The 14109-nt window shown below is 37.1% G+C and overlaps 3 protein-coding genes across 4 annotated transcripts; 1 reads left to right on the top strand and 2 right to left on the bottom strand.

The window, feature by feature from the left end:
* The first annotated feature begins 915 nt into the window (after nucleotides 1-915).
* Nucleotides 916-4117, top strand: LOC131784582 (uncharacterized). The gene is made up of 4 exons (XM_059101403.2): nucleotides 916-1225; nucleotides 1563-1778; nucleotides 2513-2719; nucleotides 3565-4117. Exons 1-4 carry the CDS (start codon nucleotides 977-979, stop codon nucleotides 3760-3762), a joined length of 870 nt encoding a protein of 289 aa, XP_058957386.1. The 5' UTR covers nucleotides 916-976; the 3' UTR covers nucleotides 3763-4117.
* Nucleotides 4118-4213: 96 nt separating this feature from the next.
* Nucleotides 4214-6619, bottom strand: LOC131784583 (heat shock protein hsp-16.2). The gene is made up of 2 exons (XM_059101404.2): nucleotides 6483-6619; nucleotides 4214-6227 (listed from the first exon to the last, which is right to left on the bottom strand). Exons 1-2 carry the CDS (start codon nucleotides 6533-6535, stop codon nucleotides 5729-5731), a joined length of 552 nt encoding a protein of 183 aa, XP_058957387.2. The 5' UTR covers nucleotides 6536-6619; the 3' UTR covers nucleotides 4214-5728.
* A 2898-nt stretch (nucleotides 6620-9517) lies between these two features.
* LOC131784561 (cyclin-dependent kinase inhibitor 3-like) lies at nucleotides 9518-13899 on the bottom strand. Of its 2 annotated transcripts, XM_059101383.2 has the most exons (9): nucleotides 13830-13899; nucleotides 13636-13727; nucleotides 13333-13391; nucleotides 13036-13080; nucleotides 12883-12946; nucleotides 12514-12672; nucleotides 12050-12081; nucleotides 11563-11666; nucleotides 9518-10806 (listed from the first exon to the last, which is right to left on the bottom strand). In XM_059101383.2, the coding sequence occupies exons 1-9, from the start codon at nucleotides 13839-13841 to the stop codon at nucleotides 10708-10710; spliced, it is 666 nt and encodes a 221-aa protein (XP_058957366.2). In that variant the 5' UTR covers nucleotides 13842-13899; the 3' UTR covers nucleotides 9518-10707. The 2 variants fall into 2 exon arrangements, with proteins under 2 accessions (XP_058957366.2, XP_058957368.2); XM_059101385.2 differs by lacking the exon at nucleotides 12883-12946 and having other exon boundaries at nucleotides 12514-12649.
* Nucleotides 13900-14109: the final 210 nt, after the last annotated feature.

The following is a 14109-nucleotide window of genomic DNA, read 5'->3' on the forward strand; positions in this document are numbered from 1 at the left end:
AAAACATTTTCAACCCGATGGAAAGTTTTCTTTCTCGAGGGATTTGTTTGCTGATGTCTAGCTTCTTGATAATTTCGCCGAACTTTCGCTTCGAAGCGAAAATTCGACGAAATAGCGCTCTTTGTTCATCAGAAAATTCGCTCAAAAAGCCTCGAATTGTCATTCGAACTTTCGCACGAAATTTCGAAGAAAGTTCGCGAGAAAAAAAGACGAAATTCGGGCATTTCGCTTGCGTTACTTTTGCACAATACTGTGGTCGATTTCTCACAAAGTTGAATAAATTCATGTCACTATCTTAAGAACTATGAAAAATTAGTCTACACTGTCCAAGCTGAAGGAGACTTGTGCCCGAACTTGTGGCAGAAGTCGATGCGTTATATCAGTCATATCTAAATTGAAATGTCGGAGAACCTGGAAAAGAAAATGTTCTTCAGAGAGAGAAATGACGCCCCAACGCAACCACCTCCCCCACGTTGTTCTTTTCCTTCCCGATCACTTACGCTGTCAGTAAACTGTGATAGGGCGTGCCTTTTTTGGCGGATGCGCAATAAAGTAGCAGAGCGCGAATCGGCTGCAAGTATTTACCACCATTTACTGTTTCGCTCTGTGCCTGAAACAGGCTAAGAAACGCTTTAAACGTAGTACATGTATTCAGTTAGCTAGTTAGTCAGAAACATTCAATTGCTTTATTGAGATTTCCTAACCCATACCATATCTGTTGTTTTGCTACTTCTAGAGGAAAAAAGTCTCTTAACGTGCCACCAATAAAATATTACTTTCAACTCCTTTTATAGCCATTTGCCATTTCCGTTGCCCTCATTCGCTTAAAAATTCGCTTAAACCATTAGCTCTGGTAGAGTGCACTTGCCCTAGGCGATGACCTGTTCACCCGAGCACCAAATCGGAGATCTTGTCTACGTCAGGTCGTTTACTTCGGCGAATTAATCTGTAATACTTCTTCAAGTTTCTACCAATTATGGAGAAAAGTCTTATGATTGCCTCGGCTAGCGCGCTAGGTGCTTCTGCTCTGACGTTACTGGCTTGTCGTTATCTTTCCAATAGATGCGAAGCGCACGATAACGTGTATGAGACAGAAAAATTTTTCGGCGAATATCTTATTTTCCACTTTGGCAAACCAGATGAACTGTTACCATATGGCTTTGGTCCTCATGACTCTCTTGATTTTCCCAAGCGATGTGCGTTGGAGTGTATTAAACATATTGGGGTGAGTTAACAATCGTAAATTTTTCACTGTACAAGTAAAGAATATGCTAATGAACGTAAATTTTAATTCTATTTCGCAATAATTTGCACGGAATTTCGAATGTAAAGTTTAAGGTATGTCAAAGTAATTTGAATTCTGGCCACTGCACGGGTAGATGAAGTGCGGCAACTAACTCCTTATTTCCACACTGTAGAATTAAGTGTTTCTCATGTACGGATGGTCCTCTTACAACCTCAGCTTTGGAGGAAAAGACCATAACATCTGACTAAATTTGAATTCTTTCTTTATTGTATGTTCGCTAAAAAGTGATTAAACTATTAAATCTCGATCTCTTTAGGATAATGTGCCGAGCATTGCTCTCGACATAGGATGTGCTGTTGGTCGATCTTCATTTGAATTAGCCAAGAGGTTTGATCAAGTTGTAGGAATTGATTTTTCCCATGGTTTTATTAATGCCTGCAATCAACTCAAGACTTATGGAAGATTGGAGTACTCTGTCCAAACTGAAGGAAGTCTTGTGTCTAAACATGTCGCTGAGGTTGATCTTGACATTGTAAGTAAGTCACGTTGTACAATGTTTGTTTCAGTGGGGTTACAAGTGAGAAAAGTCATCTCAACAATGTAGGTGTTTCTACTTTGTATTAGCTGGGGAAATACTAAGATATAATATTGACCAATCATAAGATCTGATTGGTTGGATGTTAGTGAAATGATCATTTTACACACAGTACTTAATTTATTTCATTTCATTTTTTTTGTATTGGCACAGCATTGTTGTTGTTTTTTTTTAGAAAGCAATCAGGGGGGAGTGGGGTATAGGAAACGTTAACGTTAAACGCTAAAATTTTCAGTAGGTAGCACTTAGGAACCTTTTTCTAGAATGTGCAATTGTCCCTTAAAAGGAGGTTCCTTAACCCTTTGATACCTAAGAGTGACAAGCATCTAATTTTTCATTACAATATCACCCATGAATAACACATCACAATTATAAGAATAAAGGAATTGATCACCAACTAAAGAAGCTCTTGATTATGAAGCAAAGTCTCATGTTAGCACCTTTAGAAATGTATGGAGAACAGTAAGGAGAATATGCATACTGATGTTAGGGTGGAAAGGGTTAGATAAAGTTGGTAGATGCAAAGGTCACAGGAGCATATTTACCAGCTGGTATCAAAGTGATAATTTGTGTTTGTCTTGCTTATTTCCCAAGGAGTAGTTGTGATGTATGTGGTGTGTGACATTAGCCACAACTTTGTATCTTTTTTTTTCTTTTTTTTTTTTTACCAGGATAGAAGTCGTCTATCTTTTTATCAAGGAGATGCCTGCAATTTGCCCAGTGATCTTGGACAGTTTGGCTGTGTTCTGGCAGCAAATTTAGTTTGCCGTCTTCCTAATCCCTATCAGTTCTTAGATAGGCTTCCATTTTTAGTGGCACCTGGAGGTGTTTTGGTCATTACATCACCATATTCATGGTTAGAGAAGTTTACACCTAAGGTAATATTTTTAAGAACTAGAAGATAATTTGTTTGAAGGTTAAAACTAGCATTTTACACATTCCATGGACAATTTGAAAATACTGTCAGTATAAGATACTGAGAAAAGAAAGGATTTTGAGCTCCTCAAGAGCACAAATTTAGTACTAGTAATAGGTGACTTAATGATCTAGAACTCACCACGAGGCATACAGGCCTCCAAGTTCCATGGTTTGATTTAAAGTAATTACCTCCTTAACTCAATTATAAACATCAATGGGTAAGATCATTGATTCAGAAGCACTTATAGAAGTGTGGTCATCAGTACTTTGTTGCCGAAAAACATAAGTCAAATTTCCTTTTTTTGTCCTTTCTTGAAAAAGAATGTAATGGAGCTGGTTTGTTGAGAATTCTGCTGGTAGATTATATCTGTAACATTGTTACCATAATGTATTGTAGAAACATCAAAACTAGCTCTTTGTAGTCAAATAATAACATTATGGGAAGGATGAATGATTACAAACCAGGATTGTCATTACAAAATGCGCTGAACTGAGGGTGGCTGAATTGAATGATGCTTGCATAGTAAAGATGGCATGTTGCTTGGCAACATGCCCTCCTAGGAGGGTCTGGGGAATGTGATTTCCAGCATTCAGGGTCATATTTGAGTAACTTTTTTTTCAGCCAGATATTGATGTTAGAATTAGTTCAGATAGTACTTATTTTCTGCCTTTGAGCCAGTGCAAAATGGTCTGATAGCTCCAGCTGGCAGGTTTACTCAAACTGCTGACTTCTAATTACAACCCTGAACATCACTGAGCACAGGTATCTTGATACATCTTTTTTTTTCTTTTTTTGTGAGTATAGAGTCTTTGGCTTGGTGGCTATAAAGATGCAGATGGAAAGATTGTCACAGGATTTGACAATTTGAAGAGTTACCTGGGTCCAAATTTTGAGCTGATTGAAGATAAGCTAATGCCTTTCCTCATCAGAGAAAATGCTTGTGAAAACCAGTGGTCGGTAGCACATGCCACCATTTGGAAAAGAAGGCAGGCAACATCTTGATTCCAGACTCTTAGCAATGTTATTTAAGGATATCTGGGTGAACTTTACATGGGACTTATAGGTTTCTAAAATACACCATTTGGTTAAATGCACGAGTTTGCAATGACTACCAAATTGTTGATATTCAGGATTTTTGTGGGTTGCTTGTTATATTTATTTAAATTTAGATAGCTGAGGACTAATTTTTATTTATAAAAGGTTATTATTACAAGGGTCAAGATGTAAGAAAAAGTAATGTTTCAGACATCAAGGTGAACACTGTGATAAACAGACAATTTTAATTTATAACTACAGATGATGAGTGTTGAATGTAATCCAATATCAGCCGATTAAGTGGACTACAAGAAAGGACAGAATGAGTTTTTCACCATATCAGGCATGCATATGCAAGTAGCATATGTGCATCTTCCAAACATGCTTGCTTTCAACTCTTGCTTCTCAAGCTTTTCAAATGAAATTAAATTGATGGAGATGAAGTCGTCTTTCTTGATCATTGTTTGCTTTCACTGCTTCAGAAAGAATATCAGTTCTTCAGAATTACTTGTGTAATCCGCTCTGATTTAAGAATGATTTATAATGGTAATTGAAACGAGTGGAATGCAATATGGGCTGAAATCACATGCATAATTTCAAAATTGAACAAGGGCGTAGCATGAGTTCGATTTGAAACCATAAGTATGATTTCAGACCAAAACTGCCCAACACAAGGTTCAGTTATCACTTTATTACATCCATTTTGAAATCGCCAAAGTACAGGACTTGGTCAGTTCAATGTAGTACTGAGCTGGTTTGAAATTAAATTCATCCATTTTTTGGGGGGAAAAAATAAGACTTTTGGAAACAAAAGTTGCAAAATTTGCCTCATGATACTCATTGTCTTTCATTTTCCTGCAATTTGATTAGTTATTTTCAGTAAACCTTGAAATCTGATTGGTTGTTTTGTTTTTAGTGTAGCCTCCTCATTGGCTGGGAAAAAGATGTGATTTAAAACAAAAAATGGTGTAATTCAAGAATAAATTGCACCAATTAGTGCCAATCAGATTACAGGGACCACCAGTGATTTCAAAATGGGTGTAATAAACCCTGAAATTCTCCTTTCAGTTATGTAATGTGAATTGAAAAGAATGAAGGTAATATCTAAACCAAGGTTTACACATATCCCTTTTGGAGATAAAATCAAATTCTCACCACTATCTGACAAATGTGTAGACATCCAAAAGGAGTATTAGAGTTTACATTTAGGAGATTAATTATGAAAGACTCTTGATAACGGGGCAATTTTAGATATCTAATATTCAGTTTTCTGTTTCACCTAACATCCAGCTATGCATTTAGTATTTAAGAAAAGAGAAGTATGCCATGCTAACATACAATGCAGCCTCCTCCAAGAAGGAGTTCAAGTAAGTGTTTTGAGTTAATTTACACTTTTAACTTCAAAGATCTGATTGTTAATTCTCCACTCCAGCTTCTATACATTTCCTTGCAGATTAGTTAAGAGAATTTGGTGTCACTGATCAAGGTAAATACTTCCACTTGATATGTTTGAGGTTTGTCAACAAACCTGTTTGCAGATTGAACAGTACCTCTCAAGAAAATGCGTGAGGCCATTGAGTTCACATGTACCGTTACACTTATTTGACAGTTAGTGGGGCCAATTATCAAGCAGTTACAGCTACACCCTACCCCGCCCCTAATTGGCATTCTAGACGAGTCAGCACTTTTCGAATGACAAACCTTTCGCTTTTAATGATTCTTTGCCATTTTATTCAAAACCATCCAAACATTTGATGATCAAAAATCCGAAGAAGAAGTTTGTGTCTCTGAGCTAAGGCTGGATAAAAATGAAAAGCGAACACAGTTTACACCTATTTTTGAAAGCTAACGAAGTATAAGGGCATCCTTGATTAAACCTCCTGCTAATTTTGTTTGTCCTACGAAACGAAGCATGCTTTCTTCTTCACTATTATTAATCCTCTGTCTCGATCTTGATAAAATTGTCCTTGGCCTCTGGCTTTTGTAGCTTTTTTGCCTCGATGCTTAAGATTCCCTCTTTGGAAAGGCGTGACTGAAATGAATCGCGGTCGATATTCCTGGGAAGGGAGTATGAGCGCACAAAATGGCGTGTCGAGTAACCTTCTTCGTTCTTCGCCTCTTGCTTGCCTTCCACCAACAACTCTCCATCTTCTGAGCGAATGGTAATTTCTTCTGGCTTGAACTTGGAAACATCAAAGGACACTTTGAAACTTTCACGATCGTCCACAAATTTCTCAGCTGATTTTGCAGATTCCTTTCCACCATCTCCTACATCTTTGGTTTCTTTTTTCGCTGCACCCTCTCCACTTTCAGTGAATTCAATGTATGTGTAACTTGTGCCAAGTACAGGTTTTCTGTACAGAGGAGAATGGAATGACTCCCACAACGATGGCATGAATCTAACGTAACTTGGCCAAATTTCTGGAGCATGCCTAATAAAGTTGGACAAAACGTGTAACTGTGTCAAACGTTGCCATTCAGTCAACTCTTTCCCAATAACTTGAAAAAAATTGAGTAGTTAGATTCTTCATAGATTTCTTTCAACGGCGAATGTACCAAGACTAGACTAAAGAAGTAAAGTGAAGAGTCTGGAAATTTTGATTGTATCTGCAAGCTTCTGCGATCAAACAAATAAATTTTGTGACAGCGAAGACAAAAATTCATCTACCAGTTGTTGAAATACTCACCTAATGCGATGCACAGCTGGCAAAATCATACGCCATTTAGGAAACAGGGACATTTTCGATCGTTTACTGTAGAAACACGATCTGATGCAACCACGAGCTAAATTTCAGATTTTAAACCCTCGCAGAGGTAAACAAACTTCGCGGGATAATGCCATATATGGCAGTTTAACCGGAAGTGTCATCAGCAAAGTGGAAACCCAGTAATGCTCGGTCATGGTGACGATGTAATGCTAATGTAAAGTTGATCTCTTCTCACCTGTCTCCACTGAGCTCGTTTGCATGGATGGATATTCTAGAAAATTTTCAACAAATTGAAGTTGGATAAATTCAAGTGATCAGAAAGGTCATGCAAAAGTTCTTGCCGGGCCTTAGCTCACACACGTTTTTTTTGTTGGTCACGCAACACAACATGAGATGCATGACGGACTACGATTTGTGACCAAGGAGAGGGAAATTATCGCTTGGCGACGAAGAGGGAAGAAACATGGAATGGATATAGATGAGATTATCCGTTTACTGATGGTAGACAAAAAAATGCGATCCCTAAACTTCACGCACCAGGTCTGCTCTAATCATTGACTATTTACTTATTGATTAATTTGTTTGATTCGATTCTTCATTTTCTTGTTCATTTCTCCATTCATTCATTTATCATATTTCCTGAGGTTATTCTCATGATCCTAACTTGTGATCAGGCGATCTCTCTTTTTCGGGGGTGCGCAATAGTGTAGCAGCACATCAGTCGGTGGTCGAGGAAAAAAGAACTAAAGGCGGTCGAGTTACGGCGTTCGCCTCTCTTGTTACTTCGCCCAAAAATAAGCCTAACGCGCTTCCTCGAGAAATAAGAACACTTGCTCGCATGGTCTGGTGGTTCTTGAAATATTTTCACTTCCCAGGACGTAACTTCTAGAATTCACTACAAACTATACTTTTATTTGGCTAGAAGTGAAAACTGTAATTATTTTTAAACAGCTTGGCTTGCACAATTGAGGAGAAATTTCGTAATCGCTTTGGTGTTCGCTACGTACGAAATACAATTTTGCTGGATAGAACACGAAGAAAAAAAGTTTTTAAACATTTTATTCATACTACTGGCTAGCCACAACATAATTTATAGTGAAGTCGTTTTCAGCTAAAACACTATCAATTTCTGAAAGCTTTACGCACATAAATCATAGAAAGTCTAAGAATACATTTTTTTCACCTGTTAAAAGAAATTTCTTATGTTTCCATTCTTTTCGTCCACTTATGTCGACACGTTCAAGGTCTATTATCGTGGCACATGGTTAGAAATTTTCCGCACAAATCGTTGTTAATGATATTAGCCATTGCAAAGCACAAAACTGCAAGCCAGAAATAAAATAAAAAATCGAGCCGTTCGGACCTCCCCTTGGTTTCTGTTTCCTAAAGGCTTAATGACACTTCTCTGAAAATTTTTCCATCGTCAACGCCAGTTGAACGAGCTCAACTCCAAACCCAAAACGATAGCCTGCACTCGTTGATGGCGGGAAGACACTTTTTATTGTAAAGCTTGCATTTGCCTGGTTTTCTTTCAATGTCTCCTTAATTTACTTATTTTTCTCGTGCCTCGAGCGTTCAACATTCATTTGTTTTCCTGTAGGCGCCCGTGGTTCTAGCAGCTTTGGTTGTCGTGCGCTGGACGTTTTCGACGAAGGAACGTCCGTGAAGTGCTCAAAAGATTTGAGATAGTTTCCATTGTTGTATTTTAAAACGTAGTTTGCTTTTTCTTTCCCTTCCGTGCATTTTTTTCCTTTTGCTTTCTGCTCTTTCCCAGTGGTCGTCAAAATCACTGGTGTGTCCACTAACCATGAAAATGACTGCCGCACTCTCGGTGGCGGGGAGTTCTCCTGACGACTTGTGGAAGGGCATTCTTGGTTATCCTCCTTCGCCATTTCATCTTGTTGCTCGGTTCTTCCCTCTCCCATTTCACCACCATTTTCTTCAGTTTCAAACCTTTGGCGACTGCTTCTGTTGTCACGGGAGGCTAACACCTTCGAACTAAACGAACCCATGCCGGATGTAATAACTTTTCTGGCCCAAAAAAATAAATGACAGTCGTGGAGTGATAAAATTATTATTGTGGTTTAACCTCTGCGGCTCTTCTTAGGTCTGCAAAATCGTTTACTTTGTAAGATATTATTCTCGCCTTATAATTAGGACGGAAAGTTCAAAGGCAAAAGTGGCAGGCTAGAGATAACTTAATTGAGTTGACTTGATTGAGCCAATGAGACAAACAATTTTACCAAAATTGACAGTAATGTCGCAATCTGATTGGCCAATTTGCCGTTCGCCGTCAGCGATTAGAGTACAACCTGAACACTGCTAACGTCAACGTGTCACGCAACGTATCACTTGCTGAAGGAATATGTTTACTTGACGTCGATATTTTGTTAAAATATCAATTGTGAGTGGTATTGCGTGGTCTGCAGTCAAGATTTTGACCACTGTGATGACGAATATGGTTGTGGATAAGGATAAAAACCACGTTAAACCACTGTCGATTTATTGAATAGAACGGAGGTTGGTATGCTAAAGAATTAATTAGTACTCATCATCCAAACTAAAACGCTGGAAACAATGAATGATTGAGGTCATTAACTAATGATTGGTGTTCGTTTTGTATTTGGCTAGTTCAGAAGAAGGCGCAGGATTTTTTAGCCAACCAAAATGCAGTGACGCTAAACCAATGCTCATACTTGACAATTCTTTGTGAAAGATTTTTGAGTGCCGTTAAACCAAAAAAAAGTACCCACAACAACCAATCACAGCAAAGTAAAATACCACAGGGTGCCAATGAGAACTCACAGAGGAAATACGCTGATTGCCTGAAGCGCGGGAAAACGCGATTGACCAAGCGCGCTTTGTTTCAGTTTTGGAATTTTGATTGGTTGAGGCGGCGAATTTTCTAGACCAATCACGAAACGCAGTAAACCAATAGTAATGGTATCTTGGAATAATTTGTAAAATTTTCGAAACTCTATTGAATCTCATTTGAAAATGTTTTAATATGACGTTTTAATTGTATGCTAGAATAAAATGCCTTATCCAGCTACAAAGCAGATTAACACAACTGATCTACACATTTTTTCCCACGTGTTTTCGATATCAAGCTTTAAAACTACTTTACTTTATCAGTAACAATAACCGTTTATTTGTGTGATAGTAACTGGTTAAAAACACGTCAAAATGAATGTCTTCCATTTCCTTCCTGTTCATCATCACGACTGAGTTAAGCAGAACAGAACATGTCATGCGTAAGATGTTAAACATATATACAACGAAATCAAACTCTAAACGTCGCATTTCAAAAGACGTAATACAACAATACATCCAATACTCTTGCCTGGTGGGGTGGGAGGATTTTGGGAGAGCCACATGGTCTTCAGGGGGAACAGCAATGGGATCAATGGTTGCTAACAGAGTATACAGGGAGACTATAGAAAATTGACTGCCAATTAAGGTGGAACACTACAGAGCCTTAAGGGATAATCAGGTAAACTTGATTAGGACACAACCAAAATCCTCTCATCCCCACCCCCCCCTGCCAAGAATAATGACAGGTCCCTAAATCTAAAGATCTAGCTAACAACCATTAACAAGTACAGCAACAAATTCATTTTCAAACATCCCTATCAGAAACATTGTCTTACATTAGTTTTAAATTAGTTCATTACCATTATATTTTAAGGAAATATACTAATGTTTATCTTAACTTAAACCCTACAAATTTCAGTGAAATGACTCATGGTTTTAAATTGTTACAGTTGAATAGAGCCTTTTTCAACTGAGTTTCCCTCAAAGCTGAAACCAAAGTAAATCTAACTTTACAAGGAAACAACAAGAACTCAAAGCAAACACACCAAAGGCTTCCAAAGCAAGAAATACTTGAGTGAATTGAGGCTTAAAAAAACTACCTGAGGTGCATGTGAACACAAGTGAATAACATGTGGCTGCTTTTAGCTTTGCATCTGATTGTTTGAGATGGGGTGCAAGTGTTTTTGACCAAACAGAGAGCATAATTAATCATCAAACCACAGTAATTCTGGATTACTTTGACACTCGATAAAATTGTTCTGTAATGAATTATTCAAACAAGATAACAAGACAACACTGTATTTATAACTTTGAGAAAAATCTTTTTTTCAAAATTCCTAATTATGCAACACATTATTATTTACACTTTATTTCAATATTTAATTTCCTTTCATCTTGAAAGTGATCTTGGTGCAGCTTCTGCAGAATTCTGCTGATTTTCAACATGAGCCTTGTGTAAGTCCCGAAACTCAAGGACAAAGTTGTATTCCTAAGAGAAAGCCAAACCAAAAGAAAACATCAAATAATACATCTATTAATTCAAAGCTTCAACATCCCCACCCACAGCAACCCACAGGCTTTTGCCCATTGTCCATGCCCAAGGGGTGGGGAGTTGAACCTTGCCTTGCTGGGGTGGAGAATTTGAACTGGAGATGTCAAGTCTCTCGTCTGAAACAGAAATGTTTTATCTCTAACAGTTGCTGATTTTGCCTTTCTAAAAGAAAAGACCATCAAATCCTGTACTTGGGTGAGGCATTTTAACAAAGTTTTCCTTAAAAGTTTAAATTCCAGCAGGGCTTCCTGGAATGGGAAAGTTGAAGCTTCAAATTGATTGACACACGAGGTTATGTCTGGTATTGGAACATGCTTGAAAATGCTTTAGAAGGTTCCCCCCCTGCAGTTTACAATGTATACAATGGTGGGGCACAGCACAAGAAGGAGGTTTTGACTTAAAAGTCAAGATGTAGGATGAGGAAAAGGAAGGCTGGGTGTTCATACTTGATTTTTAATTATTGCTATAATTTAAGCCAAGATCTAATTGCATGATCACACAACTAATCAAAATTTCTGACAGATGGAACCACACATCACCTTCACTTTTTAGGTAAAAAAGCAATGTAGGCCAAATAGAAATTCAAAATAAAAAAGAAAAAATCTCTAGATATGAAATCTTCCCACATTTGTGGTCTCAACCTAAAAAAAAAATTAAACTCAGTGTAATTCAATCAAACTCACTTGAACATACCTTGATTGTTTGAAATGCTCTCTGACCTCTGATTTGTCGTAACTTGGATATCGCATGATCAGGGGACAGAGTTTCATCCAAACTTAACAACAAAATTGCTGCCACTGACACAAAAGAATGCAAAAATTACATCAATGTAGAGTAGTGTGCTACATTGTCTTTTATAATCTGGGTTTGCCAAGAAGAAGAGTGATAAAATTAATAGGAACCAAGAAATCTCAACATCAACTTTTAATAGATAAGTTTCTGAAAGATAACTTTTCATTTTCTGTAATCAGATATGAGAATGAGCAATGTCAATACTTATTTTTTCCAGGAAATTGAATTTTCTATTTAATAATAATGATAAAAAAAACAGATACAAAAGTTACCTTAACTATTTTCAAATTAGTTTCCAATGCAATCTCAGGTGAAACAAGTTGTAACATAAAAAAGTAATCAGTGGCCAAAGGTAGAAATTTCTATATAAATGACAGAAGAAACTCACCTAAACAAGAAATTCCTAATCCGGATACACAGCTATAAGGAGAAAGAGGTAAGTAATAGAATTCAAAATAATAATAATAATAATAATAATGATAATAATAATAATAATAATAATAATAATAATAATAATAAATTATAATAATAATAATGCTTCAACATAAATCTGTAAAGATCACCAGATTTGGGTTTAAATTGTTGACTTAATATCTGTATTCAGATTAGTAAAGTGAGTTGTCAGTTATGCTAAGTAACATAACTTTGACAACTGTGTTTAGAAACATTTTGATTGATTTTTGAAAATTAATTCCAAAGAAGCACCACTGGCTAATAAGGACAATTTACATCTATTCACCAAGTGGATGAAGTATGTGGTGGATATTTACAGAGCTGCAAAGTAACAAGACAAACATCCACCATGCTTGTAACAACGATTGTTTTCTATTTATTATTAATTATAATACTTACTGTAAAATCGTCTTACGTCCAAAACTAATACACTGCCGTAACTGCTTAATCATACTGTTACATTCATCCAGTGTTGGAACACCTCCTGCATCAACAGGGAAATGATGAACTTCAAAACCAGCCCAACTGTACTCATCTATGAGAGAAGGAACTCTGCATCTGAAAAGGCAATGCATGGTACTCCAATTAACGATTGTTTGTGCTAGGGGAAAGGGGGCCATATTAATTTAGGCCACATCAAAAGAGAGGGTGAGGAAGTTTCATTCCAATCAATGAGACTAGAAAATCACATTTAATAGTCTGGGTAAAAGTAAAACAATTTATGGCCCCTTTCAGTTCATGTTTTCTGTTATGTTATAAGCAGATTACCTGACCATCTCACTACTAGAGCAGAACACAAACACATCTGTGATGTCCATAGCTTTTAACTGGGCTGCATGAACAACAAAATTGCAAAATAATTATCATGCTAAGTTAGGTTTGATTTCAACTCGTAATATAAGCATTAAATGACAATCATACTCATATCGACTGCTAAATTTCTGTTTGTTTCACGATACTTGCAACCTTAAGGGAAAAAAAAAGTTGAGTTAGTTAGATAATTTAACCAGCATATAAAATAAGGCAAGATTATTTGTACAAGACCTTTATTCAGAAGAGCTGGGAACTTTAACGTCCAGCTTCGGTCAAAAACCCGGACGTTCTTTAGACATAATAAGAACAGTGTATGTGTGTGATTTGATATTTCTACACTGTTTTAAGATGATCCTTTGTTTGCAGTTTGCATAACGCTAGCTTCCAAATAATTTTTCACTTTACCTGGCAATCCACTGATACCCACTATTTCTGCACAGCAGCCAGTGAACGAAAGATCAATCCTTAAATTAAATGCACAAATTTATATTTCATTTGAGCAAGTGCACAGAAACTGTGAATCCAAAGTGTTCGTAGTACGATTTATCAAGAGTGAAGAACTCGCAGTAATACTTAACGTACCGATCAATGGATTGAACAATTCAACAAGAAAGTACGGTATAAGCCAGTAAGTTGTAAGTAAATAGCAAGACATATGCTTATTATGACTGATCCAAGCCCTACACGTGGTTCATAAAACTCAATTACCAGTCAACTTGGAAAGGTGAAAGATCTTCATCGCCAATATTGTCTTCGTCGTCGTCCGAGCTATCAAAGTCGTGTCTTCGTACGGAAGAACGCTAAAATAACGCCGTTAATTAGAAAAGTAATTCAACAACAAACTTACTAAGTAACTTTCCTTGAACAAAAGTGAAAAAACGCTAAATCTAAAATAAAAGTACCTGTAGTACCATTTTGCACCTTACGAATACTTGATCGGATTTCAATGTCTAGCTGTTTACGAATTCAAACTTTGCTTCTATTCTTGCGAGGGGTGTGATTGGTTACTTTTCTAGAACCAGTCCCTTGGCCGTACCTGTAACCAGAACGACCGCTCAAATGGCAGAAGAGTTTCTTGGTTTTCACGTGGTTATCTGTGTAGTTTCCAGCAATTTCAAACGTTCTTTCTGCCGACATGGTAAGTCTGAACTAATTGAGCCTTCCCTCGGTGTTATGTAGCTA

Source organism: Pocillopora verrucosa, chromosome 7 (genome assembly GCF_036669915.1).
Source record: "Pocillopora verrucosa isolate sample1 chromosome 7, ASM3666991v2, whole genome shotgun sequence".
NCBI lineage: Eukaryota > Metazoa > Cnidaria > Anthozoa > Scleractinia > Pocilloporidae > Pocillopora > Pocillopora verrucosa.